Genomic DNA, 17,671 nt, shown 5'->3' with positions numbered 1-17,671 from the left:
CTGCTGATAAGGAAGGGCTAAAGGAGGAAGAGAAGGAGACAGTCTTCTGATTACTTGACTATCTGGTGAGGTGAGTTCTGCCTTGTGGTTCAAAGCTCTGGTCTAGGTTCATCTGCCCTTATTTCACATCTGGCAAACCCTGGGCCACACAAGTAACTGCCGTTTGACCCTTGCCACCTATCTTGGCCAGGTTTGCCCTCCTCGCAGAGGAGCTTGTAAAATGCCAACTGGTTGAGCTGTCAGCTGAAGAAGATGAGACATCCAACTACCACAACGCTATTGGTTGATTTTGTTCTTTCCCCAGACCATCTTCTATAAGCATCCTCAGCTTAAATGAACCAAATGAAGAAGCCTGGTTTTAGGAAAGAAAATCCATGTAACTCTTTCCACCTTGGATGTTTTTACGTTGGGCACGAGAGGAGAATATCTCCAAGAAAGGAGGAGAAAGAGGAACAGGTCTCCAAACTCCCATTGGTTCTGAAGCTGTGCATTGTGCAATATTACTATGGCAACAGGGTAAAGGAATAGCCTTCGATACTGAGAGGATTCATTCAAATCCTTTATTAACTTAGCAGAGAGAGACAGGGACACAGAGCAGCAGAGAAACCCCATATCTTGGCTCTGATTTCCCACACTGAACACATGCCATCAAGGGGTTGCAAACAAATCTCTCCTTTGATTTCAGTGTGCACACATGCGCAGCTCTGACACTCGCCTCGTGAGCTGTGTGATTAAAATAGTAGTGTGCTGTGCTTAGGAGATGCTTTTCCTTGTCAAGGATTCCTCCCAAGAACCAGGCAGATTTTATTAGCGGTTGGCTTTACTCCGTGGACGTAAGATGAGCATGCCTCTGTACCTGTGTTGACTAATAAGGGGAGCAACTTTGCATCAATACAAAAGCTGCGACTCTGGATCCTCAATGTATAGATACATTACCACATCTTCCTCTCCCTCCCTAAGCCACATGCCTCATCTTTGTACTCTGCGGGGAACACCATCATTAAACTACATAGAAGAAGTGACCACCCACATCTTGTTTTCTTGAGGAAACTTTCCTTTCTCTTATAAGGAAAGATCTGGTGTGTTTTTTGTGGTGCTTCAGTGCGTCATGGATTCCATGCATTAGAGAATAATGGCAATGAATAAGATAAGCACACAGCTTCAGATATGCTCAGCTTGATGTGAATTCTTGAGCCTGCCAGAAAAGCTTTTCCTGTGGTGTTGTGTACTTAAATACATATGCCTTAATTACACTGGGGCAAAACTTTTAAATAGGTATGGCCATTGGTCACGGCAGCTCTCTGTAGAATATTCTGGAAGCTGCAATGGCTCCTAGTTGCTTTCTGGGGGCAGTTCAAGGTGCTGGTTACCACCTATAAAGTCCATGCCACAGGGCCCGGTTATCTGTGGGACCACCTACCTCTGATAGTATCTGCCCATTCTTTACAATCAGGTAGAAGGGGCATGCTCTGGGTCCCTTTGATTAAACAATGCCATCTGTCAGGAAGGGCATCTTTTCTGTCACAGGATTGCTACAGAGATCTGCCTGGCTCCCACCCTGGCAATGTTCAAGAAGTCTTTGAAAACTGTCTGTTCCCTCAGGCCCTGGGCTAGGTTAGGGGATGAGCCCTTTGTCATCTGTTTGAGGAATTGCTTTTTCCAGATGTACATGGCTCGGGGTTGTTTTACTATCTTTTAATGTTGTATGCCACCCTAAGACTTATGGAGTTGGATGGCCTTCTATATCCAATGGATGAATGAATGAACAAGAAGAACCAGTTGCCTGATTCCAGAAAATACTGCTTTCTGAAATGTCTGGTTGTGAGTCCAACCTGAGGAATCAGTTCTGATGGGGAAAAAAGTTCTCCCAAATCAGGGCTCTGGCAATAAATTGCTGACATGCAGCAAACAAGGAGGTCTGTACCTTGATCAGGCAAGGTTTTAATTTAAACATCTGCATCATTCCTGGATCATCTGGAATCCTCCTAATGTCAGTTAGTCAATGGGTTGATATTACAGACTTCTGTTCTCTCTGGGATCAGATCAAACATATATCCAGTTCTTCACAGTAGCCAGCTAGATATTGCCACGAAACCCACCAGCAGGGCTTGGACTAAGTTCATGCCTTCTATTGCCCACCGACAACCACGCTTTTCAACGTCATGGTGCTTCAGACATGGAGGATTTCAGACAATATAACCCTGCTTGCTAATGTCAAGGACACAGGGCTGGCATCATTGCATTCTACCTCGCAGTATCTCTTAGCCTTGACATGCCAATTGGAGGCCATGTCAAGTTGAAGTTTTAGAAGGATCTGCAGGGCCATAGACTTTTCACCCTTAATGCGAACACAGAAAAGTCTCTGGAGTCTCATCACATAGTTTCAGACCCTATGCTGCACTTCACAAAGTCTGTGCTTCAAATCTTAGGTTCTGAAATATCTCCACCTTTGGCAGCAAGCAGGTTAGGCAGCATCAAAGATGCCTTCCCTCAAGGCCCATGCATGTGAAATAAATACCCCACCCCCCACCCCAAATCAGTCCTGCCCAATGACATGGCCAATGTGTGTTGATGAAGAAGTGGATCTAAAGTCTCGTTTATAAATTGTTTGTTTTGTTTCCCTTTTTGATGTACTGTTCAGGAACACTGCCCAATATTTCAAAGCCTGAAGGGCCCAATGTTCTGACTCTCATAACAAACCTTGGGGAAAGGAAGGAAAATGATAAATTTTTCAAAACACTTGGAGAAAATAAAAAAGTCAGGCAGAGAAAATGACCACAGATGTAGAACAACAGGATACTAGCAACAACATTCTCAAAGACTGGAAATCTCAACTAATTTTGGACAGCTGGAAGTTCAAGCTATTGTGTTTGGATTTCCCTTTCAGCTAATTAACTTGGCCTCTCTGAATTCTATGGTTTTATGAAATCCATTTGAAGTGAGAACGATCCCAACAACTTTCTCTAAGTTAAGTATGCACATCAGGAGGTACATTTCTTTCTGCCCATTCCTTAACTTCTTGTACCTAAGTTCCAAACTCTTGTACCTAAGTTCCAAACATGCAAATCCTATCCCAGCCTTGTAGAGGAGCTAGCAAGTATCACTTCCTCTTTACCTTCTTTAGGATCACATGGGACATGGAAGCATTGGCATGCACAATGATGGTGGCTGTTTTATCATCCCTGATCTCCTTCAGCAGTGGTGTGGGATCCCAGTTTTCATCCAACATCCGAATGGAGAGAGTCTCCTTAGAGATAAGGAACTGTCGGAGCAATTTCTCTAGGTTTAGAAGGCCTGCAGGTAAGAAGAACACAGATTAAGTATTAGGTTTCATCCACCACCAACCTTTCCACACCCAAAATAATTAGGCTAGGTCAAATCATTAAAAAGAAGTCTGGAAAATATAGTGCAGGATTTGTATCTGCAAGCTTACCCCATCTTTCCCTTAGTTACTGGAAATGAAAATAATCAGAAAGGCAGTTCACACTTAGTGGGTTCTTTCTTGGATGAAGGTTACCAGCTTCTTCTCCTGGCATGACTACTGTTCCCTTGTCAGCTCAGTGTGAAGAATTCAACAGGTACAACCCTGACTGGTGCAGAGGCCTGATTGACTTATTATGAGCCATCAAGTCAGTGTTAGTGACCACATGGATAGATTTTCTCAATCTGTCCCTAACCTGGTCCTTCAGGTCTTCCAACAGTGCACCCATCACTGCTGTAATTGAGTTCATCTACATTCCTGCTGGTCCTCCTCTCCTCTTTCCTTCCACCTTTCCCAGCATGACAGCCTTCTCCAGGGAACTAGATCTTCACATAATGTATCCAGAGTAGGATAGCTTGAGCCTGATTCTTTGTGCCTCAAGTGAGAACTTAGGGTTGATTTCTTCAATTATCGCTTCATTTGTTTTCTTGACTGTCCATAGTGTTCTCAGGAGTCTTCTCCAGCTACCAAAGTTCAAGAGCATCATTATTTTTTTCTGTCCATAGAGCTATATTTGTGAAAGTTTGGGACTGCAGGATTTTGTAAGAACCACACATCAGCTTGGCTCTATTATGAGTTTTTCCTTCAAACAGATCTTGATACCTCTGGGCTATACTGTGTAGACACAGCTATGTACTTTCTTGGCAATAGTACAGAAATACCACTATTGTACTTTGTTCCAAGACATTTCATTGCTTCTTAGTCTTGCCTGCAGACCTGGAGTTTCCTTGGTGGGCTCCCATCCAGTTACTAATCAACTCTAACCCTGCTTAGCTTCTTTATGATCAACAAGTTCAGCTAGGATCTGGCTCAAGGGTTTTAAATTTGCCTGCATAGGTTAGCTAGCAAAAGATAGCAGCCTTTGTTTATTTAGATCTTCCTCTACAAAGTCACATCTCTTTTAATCCCACAGAGCAACCTTCCCCAACTGGATGTGTACTCTCCAAATGTGTGGGGAACTCTGGGAACTGCTGCCCCTACACATCTGGAAGGTATCAGATTGGAAAATCTTTCAGAGAGGGAGAACAATGGGTCACACTGTTAGGTTGCCATCATGCCCATTTTTTCCTCTGCCCTACAGTTGATCTCAGCATGAGCCAAGAAAGATAACCTGGACAAGGTTGGTAATTCTTGTTTCTCAGCTATTTTATCGGTCTTTTTCTGAAATTGCACGCAAGTTACCATGTACATTCAGACTATTGCAACAAATCATTTCATGATTCTGATAACAAACTGAACTTTTGACTGTTGTGCAATGCAATTTGAGCAATCATACTAAGACGGTGGTTCTTAAAATGGGGGGAATTACTCCCAGGGGGTAATTTGGACGTATCCTGGTGGGAATGGAGCAATTTGTAATCGCAGGTTTGTGCGCTGGAGATCCAGTTTGGGACTGCCGCTGCTGAGATGCTTGTGTGAAACAACAGAGTCCGTTTTGGTTTTGTGGGGGGTGGGGGTGGGTAACACATTATCTAAGACCAGAATAGACCCAGTTCAATGAATTAGAAGTCATGAGTGAAGGCAGTAATTTGGACTGAAGTGTAATCCAGAACCAAGGAGAATCAAGGATGGGAGATTTTGATGCTCAGTAAGACTCAATGTGGGTTAAACTGCTGAGCTGCCGAGCTTGCCAATCAGAAGGTCGGCGGTTCAAATCCACGTGACGGGGTGAGCTCCCGTTGCTAGTTCCAGCTCCTGCCAACCTAGCAGTTCGAAAACATGCAAATGTGAGTAGATTAATAGGTACCGTTTCGGTGGGCAGGTAACAGTGTTCTGTGTAGTCATGTCGGCCACATGACCACAGAAGTGTCTACGGACAAACGCCGGCTCTTCGGCTTTGAAACGGAGATGAGCACCGCCCCCTAGAGTTGGACACGGCTGGACTTAACGTCAAGGGAAACCTTTACCTTTACCTAAGACTCAGTCAGAGCAGGAAGTTCTATTCCTTCCTTCCAAGATGATCAGCTGAAACAATTGGAGGTCATCTAGGTCCTAAGGATATGAAACTCCCCACACATTCCATCAACTTTTGACACAAATCTGCTTAATAACTAACTTCTTCCAACATTATTCTATATCGTTTTTATTGTTTTTTAATCTTTATTTATTTCAGTTTTACTGTAAACCGCCCAGAGTTGGTCTTTGAGGGAGATGGGCGGTGACAAAATTCGAAATATAAATAAATAAATTGGGTCAAACGGTTTAAGAACCACTGGCCCAAGAGATGAGGACTATCCCAAACTTCAATCTCTTAAGGCATCTGGTGCAACAGAAGGATGTTTCATATAGTGTGAGAGATTGTCTTCTAGTATAATTGGCATCTATGCTCTGACACAGTAAGAAAACCATGCATAAAGTCTTTACGTCCATAAAAATCAAAGACAGGGATGTCTCTGAAAGGCAGGCATGTTCTCTTTGAATTGATTGCTCTGAAAGCCATGTGTTTTGCTCATGAACTGCCTTGCTTTTAACTGATTAGAGTTAAAATTACAATAATTTGCTCCAGGTGACATTCTAGGAATATTTAATGAAGGTAATAGTTTCTCTCAAACGAATAACTGATAGGGCATCTTTTAAAAAAACACAATCTTCTATTCCTTCCCCTCCCTTCCTTGGCTACATTTCATATGGTACAACTGTAATTAGAATTGATTATATTTGATTAAAGTCTACAATTTTTATTCAGTAATAAATGAATCTATAATCAATCATATTAATCAATAGACATAAAGCTTTCAGCCATGAAATAAAATTTTGCAGCTTTTGAGGAAATCTTCCTTTTAATTTATGTTGTTGTTGTTATTGATATTTGTAAAGTATCTACGAGAGGGAAATGACAATCCCCCACTGCAAAAATGGGATTTCTTTAATTAGAAACTAAGCATTAGATTACTCAAAGCAGAAGGAATGGTTAGGATCACACAGCACTGTTCACAAACCACAGTGGTGAAATTCACAAAAGATGTGCAACATGGAAACCAGGTCATTCACTAAAAGCTGTTCTGTTGCTGGTGCATTTCATAAACACAGAAAGATCCAGAAGGGAAGTTGTGGGCCTCAAAATTCCAAAGAGCTTCTCATCCTCAAGGATTAATTTTAATTTGATGATATATCCATCTTTCACTCAGTCACAATATCCCATCCCAAAGGAATACAGGCAGTTTTATCTTCAGAATATCAAGAAAATTGGTCAGCCTGGGACCTCCAAAATCTGTAGTACTGATCTTTCAGGAGACAAGAGCTGACTATTGGTTGGACCATCAACCATATCTGAGAGAACTTCTTCCTCCAAAAGATATTAAGAAGCCACTTGGAACGTTGTATCTTCAGGGCTGGAACATTTGCCTTGTCAATCCTTTGCATGGTTGAGGCAGCGTATCATCCAGACATGACCAGAGATTAACCTACCCATGACAATTTCCTCACCCATTTCTCCAGCATATGAAATAATTATGTCCTGCTACCTTCATTGCATTCAACCCCTCTGCCTTGCCTTGTTTGATGGGATTGCCCCTTTGAACCTGATCCTCTCTGAACATTTGTAATTAGAAGTATTGGTCTGGAATCCTCACCTGGGGAGCTCTTTCCAGATAGCCCTGCCTATCCTGTTGCTAAAAATTTACAATCCTTCCCCAATGTAGATAACTTTTAGGAGTCCCTAGCCAGCATGGGCCCTGCTAAAAATTCTGGGAGTTGAGATCTATACAGTCGGAGTGTATCAAGATTAGGTAAGCCTGCTTTTATTGGATTGTGATAGTCTTCCAAAGCATAACAGGATTTGGGAACGGTGATCCCAGCACTGTTTATCTGAAACAGCAATGCTCCCTTAAGACGAAATAATTAACAAGTTTTAACTGCAATAAGCACATGTTGTTCCTCATACTGAGCCTGGTCTCCATTTATCTTTCCCTTCCCCTGTTTCTCTCATGCCATATGTCTCTTGATGGAGCCAGGATCTGTGTAATATATTATATAACCTGATGGAGATGCATCCATGTTTCCAAGTCAATCTACTGCTTGACAGAAAGGACAAGATGGTGCCCTCCCCTGTTATGAAGATCAGCAAGTGACCCATGCTGTGTGACCTACCCTTTTATCATCCAGTGGTCGGGCTGGCCTGGTTATATATAAATGCTAGCTTAAATATCATTTCTGGCTGTACAGCCAGCCTGTACATGTACAGAACCAATACTCAGAGGCACAACAAAATATAATCAAAGGTTCAGATTCCCCCTGCCTACACAACAACTGAAGTCACTCACAGAAGGTAACCCAAGAGTGCACTATAGCAAAGAAATGTGAAAGAAGAGGGAAATTGTAACCTGGGGTTTACCAGCCTGTCGACCCAAGTCCCTTCATGTTGTACTGGTACATTGTTCCTCCACTCCCCTTTGTACCTCAATGTGAATTCATCTGGGCATTAATCTCACGGCAATAGCAAAGAGACAGAATTTATTTTACTAGAGGTGGGATTTAACAGGACACAAGAGGTTGCCTTGCCACTTAAGCATCACTTAAACTGTCAAAACAGCGCTCAGCCCCATTCAAGTGGGTAGGTTTAAAGCCACCCACTGTTCACATATCTCCCCTTTAGCCTTTGGTACAAAGTAATGTTTATTTTAGGGATACCTTGTACAAGCAGCAATCTTCTGTGATTCCCTCCACTGGAGATGAGAGGTACTTACTGCTGGAAAGGCAGTGCATGCCGAGAGAAGCTGTACATGATTGCATTTAGGTCTGATTTTTTTTTTTAAAAGGCCAAAGAGATGTTTGAAAAATGTAAAACTCTGACTTTACTTATACATTAGCTGAAGTCCTCTTCTTAGACAACTGGAACCTGCTCAATTTTGAGAGGGAGGAGAGCTTCTCTCAGTATCCTACTCCCAATATCTCAATCTTTTTCAGACTTCAGCTACTAAAACTTGCTTCTCTCCCATCGCTCCCATCCAGATTTGTCTCCTGACCTTGTTTATGGCCCTTATTTTTGTTGGCAGCAATTAGTGGCTGGCTGGATCTGCTAGCAAGAGCTGTCCATGCATGCAGCAATCAATGAAGGGGGAGAGCCAACGGTTTTTATGCTGATTGGGACCAATGGAAGGTTGGAAGGTCCCCCCGTTGACCTTTTCTAATTTGATTTCTATTTTCCATTCCCCCACTCCAAATAAAATTAGACTCTTTGCACATACTAGGGAGATGGGAAAGTGTTGCCTGTCTACGCAACTGAAATTTCTCCTGGGTCTTCATTGCTACCATCTTGCTCATTTCTCTTTTAAACACTGCTAGTCATTATATTCTGATTATCTATAAGAAAAGTTTTAACCCAAGAAGAAGGTTGTAGTCTAAGAAACAGCCGACTCAACATCCCCAAGGGATGATAAAAATGATGTAGAGTCAACAGTATTTCCCCTTTTTCGGCATTCAGCAACTGTCTTTAAACATGGAAGCCTAATTTAGACATTGTTGATGGTTCCACCCTCCATCAGTCCTTCAGAGTCTCTTTTACTAAAGCCCATTGTGAACACCAAGTCTAATCTTCCTTAGTGGTTTTGGGGAGAATCACATGGGCCGTTAAGGAAGTGCACACACCGTCTAAGCAAACAAGAAACAGGCAGGCTGTAAATGCAGGGGAGAAAGATTTAGAATAAGTATGCTGGGCTTCTTAGATGCATCTGTTGGAGACTACCATGTGAGATGGAAAGCTGGAAGATGGGCCTAGCCATGTTCTAACAGGGTGATTCTCACGATCCCATAATACTGACTGGCTCTTCCGTCAATTGCCAGTAAGTGGTGGTGGATTCTGGAAATGTACGTATCTACATCAGATCTCTACCAATGATTACTCAGTTGGTTTCACTGCCATCACCAGAATCTAGCTGTGCTATTTTGGGAAACAGCAAAACAGCTCTTGGACTTAATTAAGGACTAGGAAGGTTAGTAAGATGAATGCATATGGAAAAGGTTTTTTTCCCCCCCTAAATCATCTCAATCAATATGAAAGTTTTTTTCGTTTTACGTAAGAAGATAAAAAGCAAAACACCTTCTCTAACAAGTGCACTTCGGCTTCTGCCATTTAAATAAGAGCACACCAGCCCTCTATCTATTCAATCTTAGACAAAGAAACTTTAAGCCACAAGGGGGAAAGAAAAATATCCGCTGGTTAGATTCAATGCTCATTCTACACTGATGCATCTTGATTTGAGTATGAATTCAAGGGGATAAGGTATGAAAAGCAATGGAAAAGGTTCTTTTTTTTCTTGTCCTATTATAAACTGGGATATTGCCACGGTCCATAATTTAGCCTTGTAGTTTAATGCCCCAGTTTACCCTTAAGCCCTCTTCCCCACTACACTCCAGCTGGCAGTCAGCTCATCCAGTCGTACCTGATTAAAGCAATCAACCTGACTCAATTAATGGGGGGGGGGGTGCCATGCTATTTTAAAAGCAATCTGGTTTCTGAGTTGTCCTATCCAGTTAAACAAAAGATCAAATGAAGCAGAGAAGAAATTAAGCTCCAAGCATCTAAGTTACTCCCCAGCAAGCATATTCCACTGCTCTAGTGTGCCATATCTTGGGTTTACACAAGGATACAAGTGGGTTAAGGTGTGTGTGTTGTGTATGTATGTACACAGACACTGAAGGCTTCACTGCTGTTGAGGCATAGAGGAGGATGAAACACTCCCCAGTTGCTTGCTCTTCAGTACTCCATGTTTAAGACAATGTGTAAGAAAGCATGTTATTGACCCTGAACTGCAATGAGTGCTTTCAGGTGGAGAAAATATAGATCAAGGATGGGCAAGGTTGCATCTTTCTTGTTGCTAATGGCTATGGAGTAGCAGGAACATTACGCAGGGTCAGTGGAGCAGGGGAGGGACTTGATCCCTCCTTTCCAATTGTCCACTTAAATGTCATTGATTCTCTACTGCCATTAGCAATGAAGAAATAGCTATCTGATTCTCAAAGCCCAGATGACTGGTGAACTAGAGGTCAGGGAAAAATAGGCAGTGTTCTACAGGAAGACCAGGCTGTCCATCCATTAGAGAAATCTGGGTCTAAAATACATAATCATAGCCATCAAAGGTTATCATGAAAAGACCTGGACAGTAGCAGGTGGCAAGTAGTTAAAAACCTAGTTTCACATCCATATAAAGTCACTAAGTAAATTTGGGGCAGTCACACTCTGAGTTCATATAATATACTTCGTTATTGAATTAAACCATTTTATGGCCTCATGCATGCAATACATCATAAGAGAGCAAAGTGGGTTGGTGTAAAGATTCACAGAATGACCTTGGAGAAACTTTGAAGAGACAGTAACAACAACATGTCCCCAAAACGAAAGCCTGGTTTTCTGGTCTGGCCTACCTTGAAAGGCCAACAGTTGGGTGCACACAACACAAAAATCCATTAACAACAACTACGACAGCTAAATTTAGCTTGCTGTGGGAATGAGGCCACTAGGTCTTCCATTGGCTTGTTGTGGGAACATAAGCTCTGCATTCCCATGGTTAGAACTGATGCTCAGTTGGCCTCCTTGTTTCTGCTACCCCTTGGCCTTCCATCAGAGAAGATGCAGTGCGTATTCTCATGACAACTGGTAAAAAATGCTCAGGAAATGAAAAGCTAGGTGTTTAATGCTGGATGGCCTACATGGTGGTTCTTACATTCAGCTTTGGCACAGATGAGGCAGGCAGTGGTACAGTTGAAGAAATTCAGGATCCCAGCGACAGCCACACTGATGTCGGGGTTGCTGGGATGGAGGTTCAAGGTTGTGAATCTCTGGAACTGGAGCTTGAGGAACTCTTCTGGAGCAACCTTGAAATGAGGAACCTGAGAGGGGAAGAGAGAAACAGATTATTTGGAGAAAACAGACAAGACATTATCCATTTCCTAAGGGCAAGATATATCATCTGCTTCCTAAGAAATGAAGGTCTTCAGACAGAAGCTGGATAGCCACCTGTCTTAAATGCTTTAGCAGATCCTGCATCAAGCAAAAGGTTGTATGAATAGCCACTCAGGATTCTTATAATCCTGTGGTTCTATGAGTCATCATAACTTATAAATATTAAAGGTCACACAGAAGCTTCAATTAGTCCAGAATGCAATGGCCAAGCTATTGGCAGGTATTTGCCAATACAGGCACGTAATACCAGTGCTCCAGGTGCTGCACTAATTTCCTATCAGCTTCTGAGTGCAATTTAAGCTGCTGTTTTGACCTTTCAAGCCACCCATAGCTTGGGGCTGAGGGATCACCTTGACCCCCTTACTCTGACCTGCCTAATGGGGAGCTCCCAGGAGAATCTGTTCATAGTGGTGAGCAAAGGAATATCGAGGCTCACAGATACAAAAGTCGGATTATGAAACTCGGCCTCCTAAAATTCAGTCAGCTCCTTCCTCCTGTTAGGCTTTAGAAGATGACTTTAAGAATTTTGTAAGAGGGCTTTTGATTCTTAAATGATACCATCTTTTGCCTTCATTGTTTGGTTGATTGTTTCCACTATACTGTATTTATGTTACAGTTTTAACCTTTTATGCTTTTTTTTATGAGGGCTTACTTAATTTGCATTGTCCCTTAGCTGCTTTAATGGCATGATTGTAACTTGCTGAGACCCTGTTGATTGCAGTGGATAACAAAAAACGAATAACCCAATAAATAATTTCCATAGGGGATTGCAAGGGTGTGCAGATCAGCTCCAATTCAGTTCAAATCATTGATTCAACTTAGATCATTGTTCTGATCATTCAAATCTATTTAGACAATTAAATCTGAATCGATGCTTTGATTTGAAATACTGAATTGGTCTGATTTGATTTTCCGAGTCAGTTTGAAAAGAAAAGAGGGGCTGTGCTTGTGGGAAAGCCCTCTCAAATTGCTGAATTGACTCCGAGATATTTTTTTTGACAAATAGATCTGAATTGTCAATTCAATTCAGAACTGTGATTCCATTCTGAGCTTTGGCCCCAATGTCTTCATATCAAATCCCAGCTGAAATGTCTCACATTACATGACAGATCAATAATGCAAAATTCAGGCCCACCTTGCAGGATCTAGTAGGTTTGCTTGCCGTCTTCTCACAATGACTCTGTTTTAAAATTCTCATCACAAAAAACTCCATTTGGCCAGCAAGTTTTACACAATGGTGCATTTGGACAGCTAATTTAAAATCATTAATATAATATTATGCAATAGCTCATTAATCCATCAGTGTAAAGGAAGGGGAATCTCCAGATTCATTGGCACACACTGCAACACTATGCTGTGAACAAAGGACACTGCAGCATTTTTTTAAAATTGCGATGTTATGGAACCCTGCAGGAAGGAGATGTGGGAAAATGGCGGAGATCAGGAATTTTGGTGAAGGGCAGGAAGAGGGAAATAGTCTGCTTTGTTTTATTCTTTGCAAAGTGCATGGCTTAACAGACACATCAAAGAGAAACATCTGGTTATTCTTCATGAGGAGGAACGTCGATTCCTCTTTGCTTCTATTACTGGGATATCCCAAAGCAACTCGCCCAGGTCTGCAATGTTGTTCCTCTCGGGGAAAAATTGTTAGCTAGCTGTACCAGCTGCTTTGCTGAAGGTCTAAGCAGTTTGCTTGGAAATCAGAAAGTCGAAGAATAATCTGCCTCATTTTTGCACCTCAGCTTTCAGAAAGCTCGAGCAAGTCAGAGGCAGGAGACACGGTAGTCCTCCAGGTGTCAGTGAACAAATCCCATGAAAGGAGTTGCGGCATCCACAGGATGGCTGTGTTGCTTGCTCAACAATGCTGGATGAAATCTGAGCCCTGCAGCAAATGCCACGGCTTGGGTAGAGTTGCTGGGAAGAAAGGGAGACGTGGGCTCAGTGCCACTCAGCCCTGCAGTCTCAACTGACATGGCACAGCTCTTGCTTCAAGTTCCTCTGCCTTGTGCGGCTCTTACACATTGTGACAAATCCTCGTCTTGATTTCTGTGTCACTCATGGAGAGTATTTGTCCTGATACTCTCTGCTTCCGCAAAGGGGTTTGCAGGACAGTGCAGTGCAGGTTCTATCAGCAATCCTTCACGAGGAGTTCCTCCAGGTAAAAAAGGAGATCTAGCAATAATTCTTAGCCCATTTTCAAGCTAACCAATTCTTTATGGCATTAAGACTCCGCGAACTAGTGCTAGCTTCATCAGATAAATAAAATACAGGATGCAGTTAACAGTATGGACATATACAGAGGAAAGAAATACTGGAAAGCATGATTAATTTTTCCCAAAATATAAAAAATACACGCTGGGAGAGATACCCCTAAATACCCTCAGAAAATCAGATATCGTGGGTATCAAAACTCAACGTTGCAAAGCAAAATGCCAGTGTCACTTACGGAGTGTGTCGAATTTCTTAATACTCCGCCTTACACTTTGACAGGACATGGCATTCTGCCCCTGTCCCAATTCTCCTTAAACAACAAAAAAAGCAGTTTGGGGAAACTTCCTCACAGTCAAGCCTATGTCTTTGATGGACACTGCTGGGGCTTCTTCGATCGTTGAGCCTGCCATCAGGGACAGAAGGTCAAAACCAAAATCGACAAAACAAAAAGAAAATGTAATGCAGAGCGTTAAATCCTGTGCTTACCTCCTGCACTGTTCTGGGGCCTCCTCCAGCATCTGTGCTACCCAGTCTGAATTTGGCCAGACTGGCACTTGAGACTTCACTCCCAACTTCCTGCCACTTGAACTCATGCCCGACTCATGCATTCAACAAGGCAACAAATAGCCACAATTCATCTGAGAAGGCTTGCTATTGACTTGTTGACTATCAATCACCGCCCCCCAACTTGGCAGTAAGAGACCCAGCCCGAAAGACTGCTAACTGACAGGAAGATGCTAGCAGGATTGAAGCGGATGAATTATAAGAGGCTGGTCCTGTTCCCTGGGAGCAAAGATGGATCAGCTCGAGGCAGCGCCAGGCTTATGAAATATTAAATCAAGAGCACCATCTGGAAATGTATCACATGGATTTGACGTTAGAACCTCAAACAAAGGGGTGGAACCGGGGTAATGGTTAAGTACCACATACCAAGATATCAGATTTATTCCTGTCAAAGGGTGAAAATCTACACTCTGGGCTGAACATCCCCCCACTTTATCTTCAGAGGATCATGTCAAAAGTGGAGGTCAAAGCTGTCCAAAATCACAAGAACGCTTTAGGGAGAAGGATTTAAATGGCTCTGTTTTTTCCTAGAACTTTGATTAGCAGAAAGTTCTCCGAGTTTTTCGGTGGAGGTAGATATTTCTCCATTCAGAGGCAAGCATCCCTGGCTTATTGGCTGCAAATGACCCCTCAAACCATTTGGGGTGACAAGACTGCACTGTGAGGTTCAGCAATAGCCTTCCCAAAGGTAGGCTCCATCCATTCCATCCATTTTGAGAGGGAACTAAATGAAAATCAGATGAAAACAAATGTGCATATTGATTAAAATGGATTGTACTTAAATAGGAAAGTATTTAAAATGGAAAGGGGGCCAAAATCTTGCCCTTTGTGAGAGATAGATGATAGATGATAGATGATAGATAGAGATAGAGAGGGAGAGAGAGAGATAGGGATAGGGATAGAGATAGATGGATATAGCCAGACAGAGATAGACAGACAGACAGACATAGATAATTAAGGAACTCTGGAAAGAAAGACATTGATCCTTGGAATTTCTAGGTAGAAAGCAAGTCCTGTGTTCCACACCTGAGCATTTTAGAAGCACAATGTCTTCAGTTTTACACTGGGAGCAAAATTCATGCCACTCACCTCTTTTTCCCCACAGATATTGCTGATGATAGAGCTGGAAGCAGGGCTTGATGATGGACCCAGGACACCAACCACCCCTTTGGGAAGGATCTGGCACACTGGTGATCCCCACGGAGAGAGTCAGTCAGCAGAAGAGGAAAGAAAAGTTACTGGTATTCTCAAGTGAACTTATAAGCAAGAACATCAAACTGCCCTGCAGGACTGAAGCCATAATAGTGACTCATGGTTTATCATCCCAGGACACAGAGTAGTGTGAGGGGTTAAGGTAATGCTCATGGTGGAAGGACTTTTCATCTTTGAACATTTCCCCAGTTGCATTCCAATACTTCAACCACAATTCCATCCTAGGTCAAAAATTCAGGAAGGCACTAGAAATCTTCTATGCCACCCAGTATTCTTCTGGGTTTTTGCAGTCTAGATATAGTAGCCTTATGCCAACCAACACTAACCTTATGGATATAAAACTTTTCTCAACTGTACTTGTCTTGATCCATCTCAATGACTAACCTTAGCTTGATCAGAAACAGGCATCAGGCATCAGGCATGGAGCATCCCCAAGACTTTCTACTTTTAAAAATCAGTTAAAGATGCTTTGCGTGGACGTCACATGCTCTGCTTCTGACAACAGCATCAACCCTCTCCTTTCCCTTTCTCTCTGTTTTATGCTTACAACAGCCCTGTGTAGTAAACAGAACTTTAGGTGTGTTTTTTTTTATTTCTTTCCTTCCTCTTCCTCCCAACTCTAATTTTTTCGGGCATCATCCTGCCATGTTTTTGAACAATTCACATTGCACTGAATTTATTATTTAATTAACTGAGTTTCATACTGCCCAATTCAGAAATTTGGGACAGTGTACAGCATAATAAAAGAGGCAATCTGAAACTGTTGGAGTTGAAATGCAATTAAAAATGCACACCGGCATGCACACACAGGCTTTTGCGTTCACGACAATGCATTTACACAGGTCAGCCAAAGACCTGACAAATTCATCCATGCAAAGGCTAAGCTTGGTTGGTGTTCGCTAGACTGGTAGATTTGTGCGTATGTGAGAGAGACTTAAGAGTGCTGTGCATCCCTAGCCTGTTCTGTTGATGATTTAATGCACAATTAGGAAATGGCTTGATTTGGGAACCAGGTTACATTTGTTCTGTGAGTGCAGTGATTTATTATCTCCCAAGGGTAAGTTCTCCAGGGAATTGGTAAGCCAGGCTGTTAGATACGCAGGATCAGTGGTGGCCACAATATATGGAGTGGAGCAAACTGACGGGGGTAAGGTACCCACCCTTGTGCTAAGTGCAAAGAACTGGCAAGGGGACCCTGAGAATATATGTGTAGCAAGTCAGTTCTCCCTTGGCTTCTCCACGTTATTTATGTGTGTGTAGAATCCCACCTTGGGTTGAAGGAAGCTGTCAAGTGCTCACAAAGCCAACCACAGCAACCACAAATCAGTAAAGAAAAAGAAGACTTCCATACTGGAATACTTTATCCAGAGAAGCAGGATTTCCTGTGATTTCACCCTCTTTTGAAAAAGTTGCTGCCCTCCTGACATGCATTATGGAGAAGTCACTGAAGAAAAAGTGATGCCTGTGTTGTCAAGAGGCTTGGACTTAACATAATGGTTACTTTCAGCTTCCCCTCTCCCTAAATCCTGAATGCATAATGTAACACTGTGAGGATGGAGCAAGGAGCAGGACTCCAGAGGGTTTCCTTCCACTCTGCCTATCAAGTCATCCTGCCCGCTCCCTCCTTTCGTGTAATGGGGAGAATAACACCCTCCTAATGGAGGAATCATGCAGCAGCTTCCACCAAATCTCTTCTATTAGGAAAAACAAAGATATTCAAAGTGCAAGGTGATATGTTTAAGAAGTCATTCCTACACTTCTTTTCCTTGTTTTCTCCCTATTTGCTTGCAGCTTTAAAGGAGTCATTTCCAAAGGCCCGTGATAACTACCTTCCAAAAGAGATATTGAAGCATAAAACCAATCCTAGGGCATGCCCCGGTGAAATAAAAATGGGGCCTATTACCAACTGTTGGTAATTCAAATTCAGACCCATGGCCAATATTTTCACTTTAGCTTGAATTCTCTAAACACGGGCTCAGACAGAAGCTAATGATCCCTTCGTCTGCAGCTAGAAGGACATTCCCCCCTTTGCCTAAGGACAGGCATTATTCTGCCTTTCTCCTGGACACACATACTAATAGCAACAACCTCCTCAAATTCAGTCTTTCTGGAAATCTATGTTCTCTCCGTAGTCAGATGCCTCAACATCTTTTAGACATGACAAAAATGGAAAGGTAGGTACTCATTAACTACATCACATTTAATCCCGATGAGAATGGAAGCCCAGCAGGCCCCAGATTGTTTTACAGACTCAGCTACATCTACTTTGGATTCTACCTGGTGCATTTTTCTGCAAAGAGCCC

General features: G+C 42.5%; 1 protein-coding gene across 1 annotated transcript in view; it reads right to left on the bottom strand.

Moving 5' to 3' along the window:
- Positions 1 to 17,671, bottom strand: part of GRIK4 (glutamate ionotropic receptor kainate type subunit 4) — a 202,122-nt gene that overhangs the window by 92,171 nt on the left and 92,280 nt on the right. Inside the window, exons 3-5 of the mRNA XM_063311199.1 lie at positions 15,246 to 15,343; positions 11,143 to 11,308; positions 3,116 to 3,294 (exon numbers count right to left, since the gene is read on the bottom strand). Coding sequence (XP_063167269.1) covers positions 3,116 to 3,294; positions 11,143 to 11,308; positions 15,246 to 15,343 — 443 coding nt within the window. The remainder of the gene's footprint in view (positions 1 to 3,115; positions 3,295 to 11,142; positions 11,309 to 15,245; positions 15,344 to 17,671) is intronic.

The sequence above is a fragment of the Candoia aspera genome, chromosome 9 (genome assembly GCF_035149785.1).
Source record: "Candoia aspera isolate rCanAsp1 chromosome 9, rCanAsp1.hap2, whole genome shotgun sequence".
Taxonomy (NCBI): Eukaryota; Metazoa; Chordata; class Lepidosauria; order Squamata; family Boidae; genus Candoia; species Candoia aspera.
This window is presented reverse-complemented; position numbering and strand designations above follow the sequence as displayed.